The sequence below is a fragment of the Dermacentor albipictus genome, chromosome 5, assembly GCF_038994185.2.
Source record: "Dermacentor albipictus isolate Rhodes 1998 colony chromosome 5, USDA_Dalb.pri_finalv2, whole genome shotgun sequence".
Taxonomy (NCBI): domain Eukaryota; kingdom Metazoa; phylum Arthropoda; class Arachnida; order Ixodida; family Ixodidae; genus Dermacentor; species Dermacentor albipictus.
Genome location: NC_091825.1, coordinates 133,005,960 through 133,032,225, shown reverse-complemented (window position 1 = coordinate 133,032,225; position 26,266 = coordinate 133,005,960). Strand labels below are relative to the sequence as shown.

The window sequence follows — 26,266 nt, the reverse complement described above, 5'->3', positions numbered from 1 at the left end:
AGCTTGTTCTGTACGTAATTTTCCCTGCTGTTATATTGTTTCATATGCACAGATGGTCCACACCGAGCTGAGCCAACGGAGAGGTTGTTGCCTCGAGATGACACCTCCCATGAAGTCAAGTAAGCCTTCTGAAACTTTTAACAGTGCCCATTATATGGCACGTATCTCGGCCAACTGTGTCCATGTGTGTGCCAACGTGAATTCCTGTATACCGTGTCTGCATCATTAAGGTGCAAGGTTCTTTTTTATTGCCCTCCATTAGGCTTCTTCCACCAGTGCACGAACAACAGTTATTACTGTTAGCTGACTCTCTGAGAGGTTGCTGAGTAGCCTTGCACTGTTTTTCTGCTTTGTACGTACGAATGTCGTCAGGAGTATTTTTACATTTTTTAATGTGACGATGCACCCAAAAGCAGCAGGAATCTATAGAGGACACCCATTGTGCTCAGTGAGCAAGCTTTGCACTTGAAGAAAAATTCGTTCAGTGTAAGCCATCTTTTTTCTGTAGCTTGTAGCTTTTCTGTAGCTTGTGCTTCTTTAAGGTTGATGACCATTTCTTTCTTTCATGAAATTTCTTCCACCTTCGCAGTCTTCTGTAAAAGTTATTTATTTTACATTTTCTTAAGGAAGTGGGTAAATATTTCTCAAATAGTAGTGAAGTTAAAGTAGTGTATCTTTCATAATTCTACCGCTCCACCGATTTGAACGCACAGTTAGATTACCGCCCAAATATCCCCAAAAATAACTTGTTGCCGATTATACCGCACACATCAAGTAACAGAACCTGAGTCAGCGCATACTGCATTGAAATGATATTACTGAATATACACAGGCATACAGACACGTACGGTCCTCACGGAATGAAATGCGTCACTTCAGAGCTAACTAATGCGCATAGTTTCTTTTCCATCGGCTGCAGTTTGTGTCACGTCGACGTAAGTTTGGCATGTACACATAGACCAGAGTGTTTCACGTTTGGTGACCAGATTCTGAGCGATATGACATGGTATACTCGAGTACCGTATTTACTCACATAATGATCGCACTCGCGTAATGATCGCACCCCTGAATTTTGTCGTCAAAATTCGATTTTTTTTATTTCCCGTGTAATGATCGCACCCTGAACTTGCCGCAGCGATATGTCGTGTGCCAAGCCTAGCTAATAATGATCGCGCTTACCATCTGTCGAATGCTACGCGAACGACTCGTCTGCACGCACCAAACATGCTTAAGTAGATGCCTCATTTCATTACTTTCATCACTTTCCGCACTTCCATGGCAAAAAGAGGTACAACCAAACTTGCCTTTATTATGGGTAGGCTTTATAATGGTTGTAGTCAACAAAAACAAAAAAGGCACCTTTCGATTCTTTTCATCTGCACTCGTGAGCACGCAACAAACCGCGCGCGGCAATGATAGTAGCCACGTTTACACTGATACGTTAAAAGTGTACCCTATTCATACGCCAACGCTTGTAACACAGCTAAGATATTCGCCCACCCTTAGCGGAAACGTGCCGTGTTAGGATAGTAGTGAAAACAGATGCCGCAGTTTCCGCAGCACGCCGGCCATGGGTTTCTGTCACTGGCAGCTAAGCGCGCCCATCTGTTTCTGTCCCCTCTAAGTGCACATGGCTACGTTATTGCCGCAAACTTGCCGATATTAACTATATTATTCATCACTGACACGGAAGAAACTGGTTCAATGCACGTAATGTACTCACGAGAAGAAAAAAAAAGATCGCGTTCAACGCGTTCGGCTTGCTCCGCCGGCCGCCATTTTTGTTTTGGTGTCCCGCACCCGCATCCCGCAGCAAACGCGGGACGAAAAAAAAAAAATTTAATTCGTGTAATGATCGCACCCCTGAATTTGGGTCAATTTTTTCTGACAAAAAAGTGCGATCATTATGCGAGTAAATACGGTACTTTGCACATATGCAGGGTTATACTAAATGCTCCCTGTCGCATTTCATTCTGTGAGCGCTGTACACAGCTGAATTTTGGTGAGTAGTGGCTATTGGAGTCTGACGACATTTTCTTTTCGCTGTCTACGGACCACAGAAAGTCAGTTTCAGTTCCATTTAATGCATTAGAAGTGCCACACTTCTGAAGGCGTGCGCAACCATCGTCCGCGGAAGGGCATTCCGTGCGCTGTGGACCCACCTTGCAATGTCTCCGAGTGTCGCTTTCTTCAGACGACTCATTCAATGGCAGTGTGGCTAGCTACCTTGCATTGAACTTTTGTTTTAACACGACAGCGTTAAGGAGTTCATGTCGCAGAAAAGCCGGTGTTGGTGGCGTTGGCCGTGAGCGAAAAATCCTGGAAGGCAATTCATAAATGAAAACAAGTTGCAAGATGGGCTGGATGGGAATCGAACCAGGGTCTCCTGAGTGTGAGACGGAAACGCTACCACTCAGCCATGAGTTCGATGGTTCAAAGCGTGGCTTAAGCATCCTCCAATTTTTTGTAGTAAGAATCAGTTTCATTTTTGATTTTGGGTAGAATTACAATTGTAACATGCATGCAAATTTGAACGCACCTTTTATTTTTAAAAAAGTGCACGTTAAAATTGTGCAAATACACTAATACACAGTAGGCTCTGCTCAGGACAAATTCTGTGAAGTTTAATTCTCTGATAAGCTGAAAAGATCTGAGTGTTTTGTTTAGTTTTGCAGGAATTGAGCACACTTGGGACAATCTGAACTTGTAATATGAACCACAGAGTTTCAGTGTCTCCTAACGGGCGCCCTAATTAAATGGAGCCTGCTGTAATTAGCGAACATTTCCTGTTGTAGACTTTCAGCCTCTTGAAGGCATAGAACTTGCACCAGCTCTTATCCAGGCTGTTAATCTCACTAACCAGGTAGAAGTGTACTGAATGTAATGCTCAACAAAATGATCTGCCACTGTCACTTAATTAACTGTATTTGGTCTTCTCTATATAGAAAAACTACCAAGAGAACTGAGTACAAGGCAAAGTACAAGCCTTTCTCATCATACATGTACGTCGATGGCAGCTGGAAAAAGCCAAAGGCTACCGTAAGTGTACCAAAGCCTTTGTCTTACCATATGTGTTTAAGTTGGTAAAGTTGGCAACTTCCTGAATTCATTTCTCATTCAATTGACCACCAATGTTCCTAGTCATCGGGTAAGCAATTCATTTACATTAGCGCTGCCTTTTCCAATGAGCATTCTTGAAAGCACTTTGCATTCTTGAAGGTGTTTTCTATGGATGGAGTTATTGGCAAATGAATGCTGCTGCTTCCACTCTTCTGGGACCTTCTCCTTTTCATTGTTCAAACTGTGCTTGAAGCTGTGCCCACCATATGCTCTCTGTCATTGTGCTGAGCTTTCGTATCAGCATGGCCTCAAGATTATGTGACTTAGCCCTCCGTAGGACCACCTGATCTCTAAAGCCATGCCGTTGGCGCATTGGCATCACCTCCACCACCATATGCAGCACTGCTCTACCAGTGATGAGATTTGTTCTCATTTGTTTCTAAAGCCACTGCTCTGTCATGATTTCTTAAGACATCTGGTCGATGGCCATTGTGTTTAAAAGAGCATAACAATGCACACACAAAATGGCGGCAATTTTAGGCAGTTAAATGAAAGAGCAGGAAATCCTTTGAATGACGCTTTAGGCTCCATGCTACAACGTGAACGAATAATATTAGGCCCAGACCTCGATAGCAGTATTGTCTAGCAACCTTCTCGGTTTATTCACAATGTTCCAAAAGTGTTGCGCGGCGCCTGTGAGGTATGTTACTCCTATCAAGGCTCACATCTAGAGCGAGTTATGTAACTGTCATGTGTGCTACCATTTACAGACGCCTCCACATTTGTTCTCTTTATTGTTTTCAGACATCAGAGGCTCCTCCTGTGGTGGACCCAAACCAGTGGTACACAGAGGTGGTGGAGCGGCTGCACATGGCCGACGAATACCGCATCCGGTCACGTGCTGGTGCGCTGCAAACGGCGGGGGCAACTGCGTTACACGGGACAACACTGTGGGCCAAACTGGATTCCAGTGCCAGCCTCGCTGCCTTGGCTCTTGCTCACACGCCTAGGCAAGCTTGCCCCATTGATCATAATTATCGTCATCACAATCATGGGCCTAATTAACTCCACTTGCGCTACAAAGACCCTGCGCAGAGATATTCTAACCTCTTAGAATGGCCGAAAAATGTGTAAGTTGTTATGGACTTATGGTTTGAAACGGCAGGTGCCGAAAACACTTGGGTACAAGAGGAATGAAAAAGACTACACAAATGCTGGCTATTAACTGAAAGCTTGCAAAAAGATGGAAGAAGGAAGAAAACATGAGAAAAGCTATCTGTGCATGTTCTGAAGAAAGCCGCAACAACCCATCAGCTGTTTTGCCTGTGCCTTCTACGCCTGCCTTTTCAAACCATGAATAACCCCTTTTCCTCATCAATGAACACACTCTAAGCCTGCAAATTTCTTAATCTAACCATAGTGCCTTATTTCCTGCCACTGTCAAGTGCATTTTCCTTCCTTTTCATCTGTTCTGTTGCTCTAACAGATCAGTTTCCTGTTCTTTGCATTATAACTAAGGTACAGTAAAAATTTGCTAATTCACAACTCATTAATTCGAAGTTTCAGATAATTCGAAGTAGCCACCGCGGTCCGTCCAACAATGTATAAAAAGCAATATGTAACGCATCCCACAAATTCACTCTGAAATCCGCACTGCCACCGATAATTCAAACTACGCGCCATTATGGATGGGGAGAGTGCTAGTGCACGGGAGCACATTCGCGACGCTGGCGTTGCCTTGAGGGCCGTGCAGCTTTGCGTTTTCCATCAGCGGCGAGGACGATAACACCGTCACCACATGCTGTGTTCTTTGTGTACGAGCAAAAATGCGCGAAGGTGAGTCGGTGAACGTTGCTCAATCTCGCGTGCACGAGCGAGGAAGGCGGGGTGGAGCGCGCCCTCTCCTGTCGTGCACGAGGTACGGGGGTGAGGCGAGGGAGGGAGGGGGGGACGTTTTTCTCCGAGTGCTGCTGCTTACAGCGTGGCCATGCGGGTGCCATATCTTGAAAGTGATCTGCGACATGGCCAAATTGCGCGCCCGCGTGGGCCTGATCTTCAAAGCGATCTGCGATGTCTGCAGAGTGCGCATAGTGCCGGTAGCTTCATATGCGATGTGCTTTCCAAGTTTCATTTGCGTTGAAGCAAGAGCTGTACTAAGGTAAATTCGCTCACTGCTACTGCCGTGTTTCCTCACTCCTGACTCCAGCCTCTTTCAGCGAGTTTTCGCGGTCATCGAGCGAAATGTGTTCATGCTTACCTGTGCGCGCGTGACATCATGCTTGTTAATTTAGTTAGTAAGCGAACGTTTACAAGTTTATACGGCCAGTAAAACTACTATTCTTATTTGTATAGCTATGTACTAGTTTGCTATCACAATCGATGCTTCGCTTTTCGGGTGAAACTGCGAAATATTTTTCTCTCTGCACCCGTCAGCGTGACAAACGTGCGGATGGAGCAAGAGCCATTTCGATGTAGCGCACGCCGGACCGCGTTGGCCGTGCCCAGTTACTTTGGCTGCGCCAGTGCTTCGAAGTACCAATGTTATTGAAGCCAACGTGGCGTAGCGTACATGTGCGCGAGCTCATGCCACATCAGACTATATATGCGCTTTAATCCAGTGATTTTTTTTCTCTAACTTTCATTAGTTCGAATTTCGTACAATTAGAATTTTCGTAGTATCCCTGCAGAATTCGAATTAATGAGCTTTTACTTTACTTTGTTTTTGGATTCTGTGTTTATTTTCTTTTAATTTTGAGGGGCAAAAGTGAGGTGTTAACTTTCAAGAGGAATACTGGGGAGCAACAGGGGCTTTTTGTTGTCTTGCAGCCCATTTCGGGAACATGAAACAAACAATTAACACAGGCAATGATCTCCATTTTGACACAAACATTTTATTTAAACAAGCGAAATAACTCGCAGAAGTATATATTTACAGAGAGCTGTTCACAAGTTAGGTGACAGAGTTATTTATACAAATTCTCACTGGCCGCCATTATTTACTTTTAAAAGAAACCACATAAACAAAAGCAGCAAGTAGAAACATTCTTAATGATCCCTTGTTTACTTTATTCTGTGCACTTTATTTAACAATGGAAAAATAAAGCAAACATAGTGCATAAGGACATGCGTCATACTAAGTCGTATGATGCTTTTCCTTATCTTATAAGCTCGTGTTGATGTACATCATCATGTGCACTTTGAACAATGCTGTGCCCATCCTAGACCTGTCAAGCCTTTTGTCCTCTTCTGTTGTCATCCTGTTCTACTGCTTCACGCTATATGCCTTTGCAAAAAAATTGGTAGAGTACCAACTAGCCATTCTACCACCATTCTTTGAACATACCTTAGATGAGAAAATGTCCCTTTCGCATCGTGGCTACCATTTGCAATGCATAGTAATGTCAACGCTGTGATCGCTTTCTAGGACGTTACCCCCATTTACATGTGTGTAACGTGCAGATGCGATGTGATGTGTTGTCGTATTTCTGGAAACTCGGCTAATAAAAGGGCAACAAGCTATTGTTCGCTCAAGACCGGTAGGCGCTGAACTTACTATGTATCCCAGTTTTTCTTAAGTGTTTGTTAAAATTAAGTGTATGCTGTTAAACCTTTATATAACAAACTTCAATATGACAATATTTTCGATATAATAAAGTATTTAACCTTCTATAACTTTTTTCCCACTGAATCCTATGTATATATCGAACCTCAGTATGATGAAGTGTATTTATAAACGATTTCAGTATAACGAAATTTCACTGCCACTGCAAAGGAATACTTAGGAAAACTGGAAATTTCTATGGCGTAGATGATCAACTAGTTGAATTATGTGTGGCTACTTGCAAGCACACCTCTGAAATCATGTGCTACGTGACCGAGAGCAACCGCTGAAGCAGAGCAGCATCATGTTCCATGTAAAGTCCAAACGTGATGAGATCCTATCGCGCCCCGCATGCTGTATTCTTTGGGTTGTGAGTCAGAGCGTGGGACGGTGAGCCCCAAATATGTTGGCTTGATGAACGTCGTGTTCCTGTGCGAGCAAAGGGAAAGGAGAAGGGGGGAGCTCGCTCGCGGCAACGCAATCAAGTGCGTGCAAGGGAATGGCATGTTCATGTGTGTGTCCTCTTCTAGCTGGCGGCTGTGCGTGGCTGTCGGCATGGCTGAGCGCATACACAGCCCATTTGTCCTGTTTGAGAGGTAATCTGCCACGTGTGCAAGACTGGCCGAGCCAAGATGGCGTGGCATCATGTGCGCTGTCTTCCTGCGCCGCACATTTACTGCTGGAGGTTGCATAATCTCGAGTTTTGAAGATGTGTTGAAGTGAGAAGCAGACGAAGCATTCGAATTCGCTCTCCACTGCCGGCACTTTTCATGATAGCACCGTCCCACTGTGGACAACACTGTGCAAATCAACAGGAAGGGCCTACCCTCTTTCAAAAAGAAGGTGAAGAAGGGTGAAGTAGAAAGCTTCCACACAAACACTCTGCTTGCCTTGATATGGCGCAACAAGCATGAAGTCACTATGTTGACGTCAATGCATGGACCCCAGATGCAAGGTTCCGATAAGGTAGGCAGAGCGACTGGAGAAAAAAAGGAAAAAGCCTGCATGTGTACTTGAATACACAATGAAAATGGGACTCGTCGACAGGGTAGACATGCAGCTGAGCTTCAGTGAAAGCATCAGGAAAACTTTGAAGTGGAACAAGAAGTTATTTTTTCACCTGCTCGAAATGTCACTGCTGAACGCATTTATTCTCTACCGCGAGAGAACTGGCACCCCGGCAAAGCTTGCTGTGTTTAGAAAGAGAGTCGCGACTCAAATATTGGAGCAGTACTGAACCCAGATCCAACGACCAGGGCACGGAAGACGAACCACAGACAAACTGCTACGACTGACGTCGTGCCACTTCCCAGAGAAGGTGCCTCAAACCTCTGCCCAGGGCAGCCACACATAGAGATACTATGTGTGTGCCAACACAACTCGTTGCTCCAAGAGGAGAACAGACGTGCATTTTATGTGTGCAGACTGCGATAAGGCACTGTGCATAGGCCCACGTTTCAAGGAATACCACACTCTGAAATACTATCGAACATTTTGCAGTTCGGAGTGATGCTGACACCAAAATACTGTTCCTGATCCTTTTTTTACAATTTATTCCTGACTTTACACATTTTTTTCATTCAAAATCCACAATAAAGTAATTTGACCGCTGTGAAAGTTTTTCTCAAAAAAATTCGAACTCAAAGGGTTAAGAAAGATTCATTGCAGCAACTGTACAGTCAGCGTCACCCTTGGTACAGCAGGGGAATGGCTGTCTCTGGGGTGCTCCAGAGGCACACAGTGACGTCTAATGCTAGCTGCTGGGCATGTTTGCATTAGACGTCACTAGCTGGCTCCTGAGCACCCCGGAGGCTGCCATTCTCGCACTCTACACAAAGGTGATGGTGACTGTACATATTTGCATAAAATATTGAATTTCATTATAAAGAAATTTCAATATAACGAAGCAAATTGCCAATTTCACCGACTTCGTTATATCGAGGCTTAACTGTACCATATTGATGTTTGATTAATATGATTAATATGTTAATTCTTGACTACTTGCTCACACAAGGTGAGCAGTGTTTACTGGTTTTGTAGCATCTGCGTTTATTCTTACCTTTGGGTTGAACCCGATCATTAATCCTGTTAGATGTGGGCAAATCGGAAATCGTCTGGTTTATCTCTGAAACAGAAGAACCATAATTATAATGCATGGCTTGCACGACTCCACTTTGTTTTCTCGGTTTCAACTGAGATGTTTAAGGGAGCTTCATCTTTCTTGCTTTCTTCCTTTCTATTTATTCGAGACAATTTATGTAGAAATTATCTTGTGTGATGTGGAAAAAGGCACATAGTGCCTGACACGGCCATGCCACCCTTACAGCAGCATCACCGTGAAGCAGACGTAACACAGACACTTGTAAAAACATAAAAATCAATTCTAATGAATAAACACAATACAAGGCAAAAGCGTAGAATGATTTACAGCAATTAAACAGTCATAATGACTGATAGTATAAAAATAATTTGCAGATTAAATTGAAAAGAAATTTGAAGTACTATAATGAGAACAGAAAACAGCCGATTAATACTTTCATCAGATTACAATTTATTTGCCGTGCGCTCCAGCAAGAAAACATTCTTTCGTTATTTTCTTATATTGGCACATGGCAATTAGCATAATTATGTATTCATTTAGGTAAGCTTGATGCCTGCAAAATAAACACCTGATCACCACAATTTGTCCACGAATGCGGTGAACGAATTTGCGTGCCTCTCAACATAAGCAGCATGACTTTAACGTCAAAGTTTACAGTAAATTGCCACTTATTTGATTTCTGCTGATGAAAAGTGATCTATATAGTGCCTGTCTTTCTGTCTCAAAATTACCTCCATAATATGTTAACGTTACATCAGTACCATGTCATACTAAGTAGCACATAGCTGAAGGCATGCTAGGGCTCTGACTTTTGCAATTTTGCAGGCTAGGCTCTGCAAGGATGCCTCCCCGGGAACGACCTGCTCCAGCTTCTGTCCATCGATCTCAGTCTGCTAAGAGGAGAGAGAAGACAGATGCTGAGTAAGTGCAAATTTTGACATTTGCATTTGACATTTGAATCTTCATGCTTCTAACAAGCAAAGGCAACCCCATTTGCTTCAGACATTTGCCCATGCTGCCAGACTTACTCATGTTGCCAGAGTCTGGCAACCTATTTTAATGGGACCGACAAACAGCCAGCATGTGTTGAGATATTTTGATGGAAACAAAAAGATAATGATTTATATTAATATAATTGAGCATGCTGTTAGTGGATTAAGTAGGAAATATAATTTCAAGTTGGCACAGAAAGTTGCAGAAAACGGAATGTCACGTCACTGTCTGGTGAAAGCTTGTTACTAGAGCTGGATGCCAACCATGTAATCGCAGATTACTGTACATAAGTCAGCTGTTATTCAGTGCACTGTTATATGCACTGCAGTGTTACATGTACTGTTTAAAATTGCAGTCTTTGTACTATATAGGCATTTGCGCTTTGTTCTATGCATATTACGATCAAAGAAAAGTTAACACTTACAAGTGACGTTGCTTTTTGTGGCAACAAGGGGAACTGTGGAACCATGGCAAGTCATGGTGTTCCTTATTGTACGGTGACGCATCTGGTTGCTTTTGTATGCATGTAAGTTTGTGAGTGAGTACCTCGAATTCTGTGATCCCCCTGTGAGATATAAAATGCCATTGCATGGACATTGGCTTGATAAACAAAATATCAATTTCTTATAGCTAGGGCCACACTTGTCTGCTTCCCACCAATGCTGGCATAGAAATGCTATTGCGCTTGCCCATCTCTTAAGCTTTTGAACTTCTTAAGCATGATCACGGTTGTAGATCTAAAGTATACTGATACTGCAGGATTGTACACTCTGACTGGTAAACTTTCCATTGCACTAAAAGAAATGCTACCGTAAAAATTGGCTGCTGGTCCTTTTAACTCTTGGAGGGCCACATTTTTTTGAAAAATGCATTCCCCCAGGGTCACACTTTCTTATTGCAGAGGTTCTTCAGAGTGACTTCTTTCAAGAAAAACAAGGAAATTATATCTTATGTGATAATAAAACGAGAAAAAAGGTTTGATGTATGCAATTTTATTGGCCTCGTGTGCGACTGATGGCGGCGCATCAAACGGTGCTTCGCTGACACCAGCTAAGGGACTTGTCTTTGTCGCCTGCCATGTTCTGGCTAGAGTAGCTATGACTGTGCTGTGTGCTTACAAAGCATGGCATTCTCAAATTGCTGCCTATATATATATATATATATATATATATATATATATATATATATATATATATATATATATATATATGTGTGTGTGTGTGTGTGTGTGTGTGTGTGTGTGTGTGTGTGTGTGTGTGTTTTCGTGGGGTAATTTTATAAATGTGAGCATTAGAAGTCAAACAAACGTTATCTTTATTGCATCTTCCATATAACTAATGCCATCAAGGTCAAGGACAAAATCTCATGAATCAATCACAAAACATCACGCTGCGTTGAGTGTTGAAAGCTATGTGTACTGCAGAAAAGAAGAACTAAATGTCGTACAAATCTTTGCTCTGTATTGTGCATCATACTGAGTATGAATGGCTTTCTTGCGTAGGGCTGGCCGTACCACTGATACTTCCGAGAAGAAAAGCCCCACAAAAGCAGTGTCTCCAGTTAAGGCCGAAGGTACGTTTCAAATAGTGAGCTTATCGGTTTCCCTTTCTTTGACATTGTTGGTAGCATCACTGTTACATACCATGAGGTATCACAGACTGCCTGCTGTTCTTATCATGCATTGTCATATTCCTTGTGTCTTTAATTGTGGGTGTTTTCCTTGGATAAGTTCGTTTAACCACTTTTCCTTATTAAATAATAATTTCTTCCGCATGTCCCCGATGTTATCGCTTTTCTCGATAATGCCTCACCACCTATGAAGCCACCCAATTTGTCTTTCTTTTCTACTGAAATCAGTCTTGCAGTCTTACTGGTGTGACCCTTCTTTTTATTATTTGACCATACCTCATTATTCTTCCCTGTCCTACCTTGGCTGCTGTGTCCATAACATGATATTACAGCAGCCAGATAAAACTGTGCATCAGTGTATTTATTTGTAGTTCTTCCAACCTGATTTGCGTCTGCTGTTACCACTTTACGTGTCAGCAGGAAATCAACGCAAGGCTTCTTCAGCAGCCAAGACTGCTGCCGCAGCTCGGCAAAAACAGACGTCACCAAAAGCACCAGGTATGAAGCATTCGAGTCATTTGTTACAGTGCTGCTGGCGCGAACTTCAGTTTAGCAATAGTTTATGCAAGGTGTATTTTGATGGGAAACTTGCCGCATACTGGTGTCAGCATTACAGCACTCATTGATGGCATAAGCTGCGTATCCTGTGGGTGCTTTTTCACAAATACAAAGGCTGTAAAATAGGAAGTGCTGATAAAACAGGTACTGAAGGTATGATAACACCTTCTTTTAAGATGTGATAACCACTTTTGGCAGTGATTCTGTCCAGAACTATAGTTTGAAGTGCAATACTAAAGAGCAGTCACTTGGGTTTTGCTCTGCAGTAAAGCATGATGACGATGGAGCAAAGACACCCACTTCGTCACGAACCAGAGCTGCTTCGTCACCACCCCAAAGGCGCACACCATTGGCAGAGGCTGACAAGAAGGATGACAAAAAGACAGGCAAGTGCAGTAGGCAGAAAGAATAACAGCTTTATCTCATTGATAGAAGTTGTTCAAAATGTGAAATTGCTCTACAGAAACAGTATGGTGTACTTATTGTTCAACTGAGGACGTGTGTTCTCTCAGCCACACTGTCAAGGTTGGTCTTGGCAAATTATATACATGATTAGGCCATTGTTCAAGGCTTGCTTTATACAGATGAATAATTACTGATTGCCGGTGCATGGGAGGTGGGATGTAGTCGTGTGATGCATAGCTTGCAGTTCTTCCCAGTTTGGAAAAGGAGTTTACATCTGGACAGCCTTGACACTTCACTTGAAAGAAATAAAGGAATTACTTGCTCAGGGGCTTCAAGACCTCGGCGTCCACTACAAGAGAGTGCGGCACCTCCTGCTGCAAAACCTCGGGCTGTGGTCCGGCCAGCATCAGCTGCTGTCAATGAGCAAGACGGCAAGATCTGGCTCAAACCACAGGGCAAGCCAGAGGGTGAGGAAGCGGTCGGCAAGGAACACGAAGGGACAGGTAATACTTCCAAGGACAAAAACATGTGGTGCATGCGATTCTTGTAACATCTCCTTTGCATTCTTATTAAAGTCTGCTGCCATTTCAGTCCTTTGATCACTTGCTGATGTAGCTTCTATATTATTGCCAACACAGCCATTGAATTTTGCTGCAGTGTTCACAACTGTGACATTTCCTTAGATGCTGTATGTGTGCCTGTTGCCACAAAAGTTTTCAGAAGACAGAAGCCTGAGATAAATGCATTTTAACAATGGGTCCCCGGTTTAAAAACTGATGTTGTTATCGACAGCATATGTAAAATGCGACGACGGTCTCATCTGGGGCCAATGCAGGCAAGGCAGAGGATGCTGGCGGTGGTGAGGATGGTGTGCTAGTGCCCCCGGCAACGACACCGGCCGAGAGTGTGGAGGCAGCCACTCCCGGGTCTGGCTCGGAGCGCAAGTCGGATGCGGTGCGCCCCAGCAGCCTGCCACCCATGAATGGCTCCAGTGCCAGCTCTTCGGCCCTGGCTTCAGCCGACATGGCCAGTATGTGCAGTTTTGTCTTTCCGTGGCATTTCTTTAGCGTCAGCATGGCTTTTCCAGAGCTTTTCTATGGCTTTTCTGTAGCCTTTCTTGTGGGACTGTCTGATTTGTCACGTTAAGTCTGCAACCATCTTTTTGATCAGGTGCTGCAGTCTTAGAAAATGTGTTTTCACTGGTCAGTAAAGCCCACCTACATAGGAAGAACAGGAGAGTCATGAAAAGGCTGAGTATATATATTTTTTTAATCCACGTGTGTGACCAAGAATTGTAGATTGCACTCTGTAGCAATGTGTGCATATTGTGCAGTGCATCTAAATTCTAGGCCGCAAGAGAACTAAGCTTTTTTTGACGTTTTGAAAAACTTCTGTCAGCCACTGCTCCCAGCTTCTAGGACCAAGCAGATTGTTCTTGCCAGTGCAGAAGCAACCAATGTGTATTCCCTGCAACATTAAAATTAAGGTGCAAGTACTGAGCCTCTAATGATTATGTTTTGTGCCTCAGACAACTTTTCATTGAAATTTTGTTTCTTTTTTGCAATCTTCCTCCATTTGCTTAGTGCAGTGCCACGAAGATATGCACAGTTGTGCCATTGCGAGATGTACATTTATTTTAGTGTTTAGTGAAATGCCCCTGACGGAAGCTCCCAAACTATGACAGATCTAAGCAGTGTCAAGTGTAAGCTTAAATATGTATCATTTTACTGTGAAGAGGGCACTGACAGGTTATAGATGAGTATAGTATATGAGTGGCTTAAAAGAAAAAGCATTAATAAAGTGTGGTAACACCATCCTTAGCTCCTTGAGTATTGCATATTCATATACTAGTCAGACTCTGGCGTACTTCTGCTGGTGTGGTCATCAACTGCTAAGGCTTTATCGTACTGTATACATGCTGTGCTTTTTTTTTTTTTGAACAGTCAAGCTGTCTTGGCAATTTTTTTTATGTGAATGGCTATATCACATAGCCAGGGAATCGTCACTTAGATCTATTTTATCTTGCAATAGTGTGTTAAGACAGTAATTCATACGTAAAAATGGGAAAGAGAGTGACATGAAATTCTGGTTGATGTTCTGCTCCGAGACAAAGGTGTAGGCACGGAAGAAAAGTATAGAGGCTGCATAATTGCTTTGGCTAATCATGTCGAGTTAGGTACATGGCTCTGTCTCACGAATCCTTGAGTTACAAAAATGACACTGATGCTTTCTCAATGGCTTCTGTCAGGCCCATCGCCACTGCCAGAGCCCCAGTCTGGGCCCGTGCCGTTAACAACAGTCAAGTCACCAGAGGAGGTGACGGGGGTGAAGTCACCTGACCCTGAAACTTGGACGGTTCCTCTGGACACTGGCAGAGGCCTCGAGTGGACTGATGGCCAGTCACCAGCTGGTATGTGTAATTACTGTGGATGCTCATTTTAGTGTCGCAGTTTCCTAAGGATCTTTGTTTAAACCTTTCGTGCTTGAATGTACTTACTGCAGTTCTCATAACTGCAGTATATTTGCTATGTTTTCAGCATACCGTGAAACGTGTCGTATAACGAAGCCACATCTGACTTGAAAATATCTTCATCGTATATGATATTTGTTATAAGCATATATGTCTTATATGCTGATATCGGCCAGTCAGCATGTAACATTGTGGAATGGTATTTGACATTTACCGATCGCAACGCTAACCTTAAAGCCCACTTCGCACGACCATGAGACTGCAGTGACTGCTGTGCACTCATTGAAGTCCTTGTTGAGTGATTTTATTAATGATGAGGTACAAATGGACTCTGTGCAAAAGCAGATGAGCCAGTATGAATATGTGCTCTGCCACCATCTGTGCACTTGGACTGCGAATCGTGTGTAAATGTGCTTCACATGTCCATTACAATGCACCGTTTACTACCGATCATCATGTGTCGGCAATGAGTCGAAACAGGCACATGCCATTAAATTTGAATGCGGGATTCAGCTTGCGGAACATAATGAGACCACTCCCAATCACATGTAACCCTGCAAGCTAGTATGAAACGTGTTCATCATGGACCCACGAATTGCACAGCAATGAGTCTTGCACATTTATGCTGCGATGATATTTCCACTAGGAATACCAAAGTATGGATGTGGTGTGTGGTGGGGTTTTGGCAGATCCAAACTGTAATTGAAGAATCTGTCCATGTAGGGGTATGGGTCAGATTTATTTTGCCTGCTCGCTTAACCTTAAAATGGCACTTGTGGAAACCTCCGGTCGACAGAAAGATGAATCAAGCACCGCAGACCTCTGCAGTTCAGCGTCCCATGGCTGGAGCCTCTCAGTGAAAAGAATGAGTGTCATCCACACTCTCCTGTGCAATGCGTATTGGACAGGGATGCCTTTTGCTGTCACTATTACCACCCACCACACCATTCTTGGATGTTTGTGTTTATTCATAAACACAAGGAGTGATCAAAGAAGCATAGAGGTTGCCATTATACTAGCTGCACAATCATATTTCTCCAAGTTAAATCATTTATATATTGAACTACAATAGGATCTCATCGATACATTTCTCACAGGACCACAGCGAATGTATGAAGAGCCAGGAAAATTCAAGAGCCTAGTGATACAATACTAGATGAAAAGTCCATAACTCAGTATCATGCATATGCAACATACCAGCCATGATAAATGAGAATGTGCTATCGAAGGTATCTGGCACAGCGCAGAAAAACAGACACAAGAAGAAACAACAGAGGGACACGAGCGCTTGTGTTGTATCTGTGTTTTGCTGCACTATGCCGGATACCATTACACGATGACCAACCAACTAGCCCACATAGCCACCCTCGTGTTATCGAAGTCCCACTGTGTTTTTGCAACACTTGTATTCACTATGGTATCTACGTTTGGCTGCATGTGCATATGTAGCACATATTCACAGCTGATGAATTTTGTGGTTTTTCAGACCTGTGACGTCCCCCCCCCCCTTTTTTTTTGTCAAAAGCTTTTGCTTGCTCTTTAGGTTGAGCTAAATTTTCCGGCTGCAGTGGCCGCATTCCAGTGGGGGCAGAGTGCAAAATGCTTGTGTACCGTGCGTTAGGTGCACATTAAAGCACTCCAGGTGGTCAAAATTAATTTGGATCCCCTCCCAGTACAGTGTGCCTCGTAATCAGATTAAACAAGAAGAAGGGGGTTGAGCGAGGGGCCCGATTTTTATTAGCCATATCATAAGAAGCCAACAAACACGGTTTGTTGGCTTCTTATGATATCATAATCAGATTGTGGTTTTAGCATCTAAAATTGCACAACTTATTATTTTCTTCCTTTCAGCTTAGCTAAATTTCTTATTTCAAGTTGCAATGTTTCTGAAAATTAAGGGGCTATGGTGTAAAAAAAGTTTTACAGGTATAATTGCCGCTTTAATGCACTCTTTCAGCTTGTGCTGCTGAAGCCTTCACCCATGCTTTCCTCACCCAGGTGACTGGCCAGGGAAGGCTAAGAGCACTACTGCACCCATTATAGACACTGCCCCAAAGCCAACGCCTGCACCAAAAATGGAGTCTACCATTCCTGGTGAGTGCTCATTTCTCCCTTCTTTATCATTATTTTTTTTCCTCTGCTTGAGTATTCTGCTGCTGTTGTCTCGGTATGTCCAAGAGCACGCAGCCACTGTTGCCACTAGCATGCTCGGTAGCCACGATATCGGGCTCTCCTGAGGTTTAGCTTTTTTTTTTTTTTTTTTTGTGTGTGTGTGTGTGTGTGTGTGTGTGTGTGTGTGTGTGTGTGTGTGTGTGTGTGTGTGTTTTTGTGCGACAGTGGACTGTACTGTCCATGATTGAAAGCAGTATTCACATTTAGTGGCGACTGCTTGTGTTACAGAAGGCAAGGTGGACCCAATACCTAAGGCAGCACCTGAAGAATCCCCTCACAAGGCAGCTTCAGAGGATCCGGTCAAGCCGCAGCCGGCTGGTCAGGCGGGCGTCGATGTCCTCGACAAGGCCCGAAATCGCCTCGAAGAGTTCTGGGTCACGGGAAAGTGAGAGGGCGACACGTGCCGGGAAGCCTACCTCTGGGGGCACAGTTGCCTCACCACGGGGTGAGAGCACAATGAAAAGAATGCTTTGCGGCACAGCCATTGTGCACACAGGGAAGCCGGGTTTGGTTTCCAAGACGTGTTCTTGGGTAGCGTGCTTAGCCTAGCTTTGTCTTCCGTCAATTTCTCTCCAATCTTCCCCTTTCTTTGTGTGTGTGTGTTTTTTTTTTACTAGCTCTGCCTCACCACTAGGGCCATACATTCTAATCTTATCAAAATGGCAGGCACGTCACGCTGGTGGCACAGACATTACACTCTAGAAAAGGTTTAAAGCCATTGGAGGCATACCTTGGCCCCAAACAATAATCATCATCTGCCTTGCTTGTGTTTCCTTTCTTGAAAACTATGTGTCTCGCTGATAAAGCATGCTGTTAGTGACCTGAAAGTGCCGGGTACGCAGTGTAAAAAAAAGGAAAGGTACACAAGGTAGATGACAATTATTGTTTGAGAACAAGGTGTATCAAAGCATGCAGTTATGGACAGGAGCGAGTAAGGGGCAACCTGTGTATGTGATATGTACGTCCTATTGAAAGCTCCTGATGACCGCTGCTTATGTGAGCTCCTGTCAGGGGAGCAAATAGAAATATTGAGACAGATACCTTGTAGCTGCAGGTAAAACCACACAAAAAAGAAAGGAGAGGTCCAAGAGAGGAGGAAAAAGGAAGGTCAAGGGGACTGAGATGCGAGCTGACTTCGTTTCCAAGACATGGTTGTTGATGCTTTCATGCTGCTGTTCACTGTTCCGTTTTCTTGTACAGCAGTAGTTTCGTCACGAGTCACTCACTTCTTTCTCTACATGTGTGAAAGTGCCAGCTCGCATCATCGATCTCTCGCAATGCTGCATTTTGTTTGCGACCGTCTATGCTCTCGTCAAAACTCACTCACCGCCTTTCTGAAGTAAGACGGATGATTTCCTCTAGCACTGATTTCAGAAAAACTGACGTGGGTACATGGTTACATTGTCACTGTCGTGCACTCGCTGAAAGCAAAGTTACACTGCCCAGTTGAAAAGTCTGCAAGCTTGGTGCATTTTCATTAAGCTGCTCTGCGTGTTTTGCAAGAAGGCATAAAGTGCAAGAAAAAAAAGAAAATACCCTCAAACATTCATCCAGTTATCATTTCAAGCATTTTAAAATGTGATCAATTGGAACCTTGCATCGCCTTTTTCTTCATTTGTAGAAGGCAGCTGCATAAAATGCCCAGTTTTCATTGATAAACACATCTAGTCTCTCTTCATTGCTTCTTTTGTTTGTGCTGTGCTTAAAAGCTTCTCGCTCCATTTCTTTTTGTGCAAAAGTCTTGCACATATCTGTTCCTTACTCACAGCAACATGTGAAAGAGAGTGCACAATTTATGTCTGCAATGTAGCCTATAGTTTCTGTAGCATTAAGAGTGCTCATGAAACTCTTCTGGCTGTATTTATTAGTGGTTGTATGTTCTACATGTTATGTTAATCATCTTGTCAAATATGAAGCTTGGTCGAAGTGTCACTACATTAAGGTGCAGCTATTTAAATCGACTTGTATAAACGTGAACGCCGGTACAAGCTATCACTTGAATCCTCTTCTTTATAGTTAGTTAAGCAGAAAATTTGGCCCTTAACATAGTTAGCTTCTGGTTTAAATCACATAGAACCGTCGTGTATATTGGCACAGACGTGCCTGCTGACCTTTACAGCATATGGTTTCCTTAAGTTGGCACTACTACAGATAAAGTGCTGTTTGATGGTTGTCAAATTGATTCTACATCTAGAGTAGTATAAAATGGAGAGTTAATCTCAATACCATGTAGGTATACTTGCTACTGCTGTGGTAAAATGATGGGCTGTTGAGTTTTAGTATTCATTATAAATTATTCATTTAGTGCAACCAATATTTTGCTGTCCAAAATAGGAAAGGATCGTGTGGTGTCATCTATAGCTTTATACTTTATATTTGTCTTGAAAGCATACATTATATTGAAACAAGTTTTATGTGGATCTTACGTAGTAGTTTGCACTTCTCATTTATGAATTGCTGTTTTACATTGTTGAAGATGCTCCCTACTGTAATGTATTTAAGTGTATGTTACTTTTTGAGATAATTTTTTAGAACTTGGGTAATGTCTTGATTGTAGTGGCTATGGCATGATGTAACGCAGCCATTGAGCTTAGGACTGTGGTTTTATGTGCACAAACATTGGTTGATCCTTATTCTTTCTTTTTTTCTCCAAGATGATATGCAACTTCTCTGCTGATATTTTGGTGACTGTCATTAAGCCTGCACGTATATCGCTCTGTGCAGTCTGCTTATTGCAATATCTGCTAAGTCATAAACTGTAATAAGTTTAAAAAGGTACATCATTGCACATGGGTTGATCTTACACAGATTCAATGTGCTGCATAGTACACAAATCCTATTGCTACAGCAAACTAATTATTTATACATTGTGTCATAGTAACTGGGCTGCACTGTTTAAACATATAAATATCAACAATTTTCTGCTCTGTTACAAATTTGTATTCATGAATTTGTACAGAAAGAAACATGAGCAAGAATACATAGTCATTTATAATGCATATGTTGTTATCAACAGCTTTTTAGAAAAATGCTTTAATCTGTTAACAAATGCTTTGCTTTCTAACACAGCTGGAAATGGTTCTTGTGTACGAGCGCATTGACAGTACACATTGTGCAAATCCATATCCTAAGCTACTTGGGAACTTAGCCTGGCTCGGTGTGTTGTGCTGATAACAAGCAGTAGGTGAAACGTCAAGCAGGAACTGCTTTTGTTCTTACAGCTCCTGTCATTTGTATTTCTTCATGCATGCTTCAGATTTGCACCCGCTCAAACAAGAAGCTTGCGAGGGAGGGTCAATATCCTGCTGGCTTCTTCATTATAAGTTGAGGGCCACTATTTGTAAACATGTCTGGCAGTAAGGGTACATCAACGCTCAACGGTACGTAGGGTGCTTTCGCAGATATCTGTGAAGGAAGGAAGGATGGTAGCAAGTGATTGGAGGGTGGATTTAACCTGGCAGCAATGTTCCCCAGTTTATCACACAACCTCTCTTATCTGGTTTTGAAGGTTACATGCCCCTGACTTTTACAGTTCCTTGACACATCATAGATGTTTTGCATTCATTGTATTTTAATCCAGCTTAGCACAGTCATTGACATGGAGCTATGGAGTCTGTGTCTTATTCTACTTTGAAACTGCTCACTTGTTATTGTAAAAATGATTGGCTTTGGACGGGCAGTTCTTGCACACACGAGAGATTACTAGTGGACTACTCTGCTTGACTCAAGAACCCTGCACACAGTGCGCTTAGAGTCAGCCCGAAAATGAAGTGTGATCACAGTGCCCTGCGACAATTTGCTGAGCAAGTGCTACTAGGTTATTCCCAAGTCAAGCGACCAATGTGCAAGACAGCTTGCGATTTCAACTTGAATCACACCAATCTAATTTTGTCAACAATCTAGCATTGATGTTTATACGGCAAATGGTCGCCCGTGGTCCCGCTCGAGTTTCAGGTCTAGATGGCTGTACACAAATGTACGAGCAGTCCAACTGGCTGACCCTTCAGTCGGCATTTTGTTGTACGCAATGTCGTTGCATATGTACAAATTGTAAGGCGCACTCTTTCTCGGTCTCCTACTTACCATCGACGATGTACCAACGTCAATGTGTGTTGGATAGAACAATGCCAAAGAAAGAAAAAGAGTCCCCGTTTGACCATTTAGGTGTTACGTAAGACATGTTTGTCGGCGGGGCACTAAGTACATTTGAACTTGGAACCATTGCTAACGTAGCCCAAAGTTGTCATTTGCTGCTCTAACGTAGTAAGAGCATGCTCTTCTCATTAGAGCCAGAAGTCCTACTGCGAGGCTTTGTTTGTTTAGTAGTATAGTAGTCGGATTACAGTGTGTTTATTGTTCTATGATTATAGTTGGGTATACATGGTGTTTTATTATTTTGCTTGGATTAAATTTGTTGTCTTTTCAGAAATGAACTTTAGCTTAGATCCCACTCTTGAGAAAATGATGTTTGTTTTGAGTGTTTGTGCCCCATCCCCACCTCCCCACTCCAAATGTCCGGGTTATTGTGTTGAAACTGTAACACATAGGCATTCTTCTAGGTGAACACAAACCAAGTATATTAAATCAGTGTGTCTTAAAAATGAGATATTGAGGTGGCAGCTGTGAGTACTGGTCAGCAATGCAGAGGTCTCTATTTTTCTTGCTGAAGGAATGCAGGCCACGATAAGCTGCTCTATATGCGCCCTTTGTCTCTTGTTGTTTTACATGTAGATTTTCAGTATTTATCGTTTAGCTTATAAATACACCAAAGAAGCAAGGTATTACAGGGCACTTTTCCAAGCTAGCGTTTTTATTTGTGATACGATTATTTTTTCTGTCTCTAGTGGTATTATCAATTGTTGCAGTAACTTTATGTGTGGGTGGCCAGTGCATGTACTCTGGTGGTATTGTGGTTTTCCAACCTGTGTCGCTGCCTGTCAGAGTTGTGAGCTAATAGGAATATGAGATATTCTAGAAATTCTAGAATTCTAAATATTCTAGAAAACATTGTTGAACCTAGATTTATATTCAAATGTTTAGATCTTTATGCACGTAAGGCAGTATAAAACGAAAACAGCTGTGTTTATTGGACATGTTTCTCTAACAAGTGCTTGCTATGACCAGCAATTTTGCTAACAGCTTTTCGTAATGTCTAGCGTTAGAGTACATTAGAACTTCCACGCAGCTATTATCACATGATAAAGCTAGCTCTAAGGATTAGACTTGGCATAGCAAATTGTCACAGTGCTTAATGAAATATTCATGTAGCTAAAGCAATTTGAACACTATCGTGACGTACACTATCATGCGAAATTAACTGAAGAACAGCAGTTCCCTGGTTTTAAAGTTTCACATTGGGATGTGATAGTCACTGAAATTTTAGGATGTGCATTGTGTTTCAGCATCTACATGCCCTTAATAAGTTGCACTGTCCTCCTCAAATAAGTGTCCCGCATATTTTCTTTTTTCATGAATGAACAAAGCTGATAGAACGTGCCAAGGCGAGAAATAAATGAAAGGGAGGGGCACATTGCTCGCAGAGCATTCTGCCAAGGAATACGAGAGTTAATGGTGTTGAGGAGCGAATGGGTTTAGTTGTTTTGAGTGGATGTTAACAAACTGAGTGAGTGAGCTTGCAGAAGTGTGTCACATTGCCGTGTTAAGTAATTTTGGGTAGCAGTTGTAAGACCTATTGTCTGGCTCCATACATCTCTTTGTTTGCTGCTCGTGCGAGGAAGCACTCCGGCAGGTGTGCAATATTGCAGTAGACTCGCGATGATTCAAACTCCAGTTCTTCTCAATTATCAGTTGAATGAAGCAAAATCTAAAGATGTTAGTTGGCCTGCATTGTTTTCAATGCATTCCAAAGCCACCTTGTTCATCTCAAGTCAATGATTTCAATTGATGCAAACTTTCTGGCTTTGTGCATAGCAAAACAGCCAAAAACAGCAGATCAGAGAACATGTACGAATAACCACATGGCCATTTCACCACATAGGCTGCTGTTTATGTGGACAGTACGGTAGCACAAAGAAGTAACTCTACTGAGCCAGTTGCCTCGAATACAAGTTTGTTGTACTATATTGCACGTTTGTGTTGTGTTTCATTCATATTTCTGTTTCAGTCATGCATCTGTTTGAGCACAACTGGGAGTGAGACATCTACATTTGTATAACAAACCGTAATTCTGTTTTGGGCATGCTTCATTCAACTTCGGAAAGTCCAGTCCTTTGATAATTCAAATGAAAATCTGCTGTCCCTAAGAGTTTGGATATATGCGGGTTTACTATATTAGATATGTGAAAATTTTTTTCCATTGTTAGTGGTTAAATATATTGAGGCATTATTGGGAGATCTGTAGAGGTATGAGATTGCAGATTCTCCTGTAGGAGTTGATATTTTGTCGAGACCCATTTCTGTAAAGGTGTACAGAATCTCTTGATCAGTTGTTCTGTAGCAGGCACGTTCAAAGTGGAGTTGGTTCCTGGTAATCGCTGTTGCAGCCCTGGTAGTCTTGGTTGCTGTTTATGTGAGTGAGATGTGTTTTATGTGAGTGAGATGTGTGATACACTCTCCATTGTTGGAGAGTGTATCAGCTGTAACTGAGACCTCCTATCTGCCAAAATGGCAAAGCTCCAAACATGTGTTCATAAGGATATGCTTGACACAAGCTTTTTACATACAGATTGTCTTGCACATTTCAGTTTGCTAGCAAGTAACAGTGTTCCAAATTGTGCTGAAACTCGCCTGCTAAATGTATTTCATTGTCATAAGTATGCAGCTTTGATGTGTAATGCAAACCCACACAGCTTCCAAAATTATGCCTGCAAGAATATGTATAAGCCCTTAAAATAAATATAATTTAAGTTAAATATGATGCAGTTCCCTGCATAACAATGCAGACAGCTCACATGGAGTAGCAGGGAAAGCAATATTGCTTTTTGTGTAACCCAAAAATTTCGCTATTTTGTCACAGTTGTGCATATAGCATATTCAAACAAAGCAGTTGAAGGGTTATGTACAAACAGCTTTAGCATAGTTCCTATCACCAAGTAAGACAGTCGCACCAGTGTAAAAACTTTCACACTGGTATAAATTCCCTCTTTGTTTAGAATAACAACTGAAGCTGTTTTCAAAGAACCTCTAATGGTATATTAAGGTACTCGTCAAAATCTGGCTGAGGTTATATTGTCACAGTTTGGCACATTGACCAGTGCACATGTTTAATAAGCAATTCCTCAGATACCTCAATATCATGGACGCATTTAAGACACTGCTTGCTTTTGAAGTGTAGTAGCAGATATGCAAATTTTGTTTATATGCTCATACATTGAAAAATAAAGAAAACGTTTGATTGCAAGGTTAGGACAATGTTAAAAAATATAGTGCATGCCTCTTTGACGTCAAACAATCAGAATGAATGACAAGCTGAGCTGTTAACATTTTCTTGCCGGCATTTTTTTTTAGAACTCTGTGTGTACTGTTCACACAAAGCTACGTTCATACACTTTGACATAACAGCGAGATAAGTTGATGTGCTTGGCGCTGTGGGCTTGCAATCTGCATGCAAGTGTTACACAGGAGGCAGGCACCCTGTTCTTGCCACAAGCATGTCAATAGTTGGATTTTGTGCATTCTTCAGCTAGCATGAAATATATGTTAATTTTCTGTATGATAAAAGAATAAGCCTTTAGAAGACCTTGTGGAATCCCAATGGTTGCATAGTGGCATCCATATTCGTCTTTTTTGGTGGTGGTACATTGAGTCCCAAGCTAAATTGTTCTAAGCTGCGTGTAGTGTTGGGAGGCTTTACACTAAGCAAGCATAGTAGACTACACTGGAGGTACAGCTTTATCTTTTCCTGCTGAGAAATTCATCTTAGTGGTATAGTCGTAAATGCAAGTAGGGGTATGCGAATATCCGAAACTTAACGAATTAAATAATGTCCTATTTGATTAGGTCTTAAAATCGAATACACTATTCATAAATGGGAATACTTTTCAAATACTTCATAACGTCAGCTGTACCCAAATAAACAACATGTTGGAGCAAAAGGACGGTAAATTTTCATTCCCGCGGGCATAGTATAGACATAAAACATAACTTATGTCGTGGAGCAGGCTACGTCACTTAGGTAGCCATAATTTGCAGGCTCTACAGTGGTCAATCACACTCTATGAAAAACAATGTGCATGGGAAAAAAAAACAACACTTGTTTGCTCCCAAGGCTTCACTTGTGCTTTTAATACACAAAACTTTATAATGCACTATGTAATGACAGAAACTTGCTAAATTTAAGAATGCTGCTATGTTAACATTGTCTTATATTTTGATTACGGCTGTTTATTATTTGAAAAGTATTCAATATTCCATTTGAATTGTTTCTGGCAATATTCGATTTGTCGGTCTCAAAAATCACTATTCGCACACCCCTAAATACAAGTCACGATTGTCATACAAGCATCTCTACATGATCATTTGGTGCACTCAAGGTTTATCAATAAGCCTGTGAACCAGATTTGTACCCATCAGCCACATGTGGTTTATTCAAACGCTGCGGGAGCTACTAGTTCATCACACAAACCATTTTTGTCCATAGGGCATTTCATAAAAGTTACTGAACCTTAAAGAAAAGTTTTAGAAAAAGATTGTAATCCCAGCTTGTACGCACTGAAACAGAAAAAAAAAAACTTGCTGCTCTCTCTTTTAATGCACACACAGCTGATGCAACCTTGCAACTGAAAAATTTACATTAAAGAAAACAAATTGGCTCCAAATGTGCCCTTTGTTGCTTGTAATGTTAAAACGCTATTTGGTTCTTGCTGGCCTTGTTAAAGTAGCAGCATGTCCTCAATGTGCATTTGTGACTGCAATTTTCTGAAGTGCGAGTTGTGATATGTGGTCTAGTTGGGGAAATACTACGGGGGATGTTTGGAGCTTGAAGATGCGTTTAAATGTCGTGTTTGGATATCTAGTGGGTTGTGGGTTTCTTTGTGGTTATATTACATTTCCTGGCACAAGTGTCATCATATTTTTTGTATGTATGCACAGCTGTTATAGTATCAATAAAGAAAAAACTACTCAACATCTCTGGAGAGCTTATGCTTTTGGAGGGGGCGAGCTCTGTGCAGTAATAGACTAGAACGAGTTGTGTTCAGTATCTCTATTGCTTTACTGTCTGGTGCTGTGACAACCTTCTTTAGTAAGCAAACAACTTGCACTAGGAGCTTGCCATGGACTTTGTTCGAAACAACTGATCGGCTCTTTTTTGAGGGAA

At 42.1% G+C, this 26,266-nt stretch overlaps 1 protein-coding gene across 4 annotated transcripts in view; it reads left to right on the top strand.

Moving 5' to 3' along the window:
- The window catches only part of LOC139060098 (neurofilament heavy polypeptide), a 79,877-nt gene extending 53,801 nt beyond the window's left edge, over positions 1-26,076 (top strand). For 3 of the 4 annotated variants that reach the window (XM_070538918.1, XM_070538921.1, XM_070538920.1), the window contains 12 exons: positions 53-119; positions 2,946-3,039; positions 3,865-4,070; positions 9,588-9,683; positions 11,257-11,327; positions 11,802-11,882; positions 12,209-12,328; positions 12,674-12,850; positions 13,183-13,377; positions 14,596-14,757; positions 16,816-16,911; positions 17,218-26,076. In XM_070538918.1, the coding sequence (XP_070395019.1) occupies positions 53-119; positions 2,946-3,039; positions 3,865-4,070; positions 9,588-9,683; positions 11,257-11,327; positions 11,802-11,882; positions 12,209-12,328; positions 12,674-12,850; positions 13,183-13,377; positions 14,596-14,757; positions 16,816-16,911; positions 17,218-17,378 (1,526 nt within the window). In that variant the 3' untranslated portion in view covers positions 17,379-26,076. The remainder of the gene's footprint in view (positions 1-52; positions 120-2,945; positions 3,040-3,864; positions 4,071-9,587; positions 9,684-11,256; positions 11,328-11,801; positions 11,883-12,208; positions 12,329-12,673; positions 12,851-13,182; positions 13,378-14,595; positions 14,758-16,815; positions 16,912-17,217) is intronic. The other variant, XM_070538919.1, reaches the window with a different exon arrangement.
- Positions 26,077-26,266: the final 190 nt, after the last annotated feature.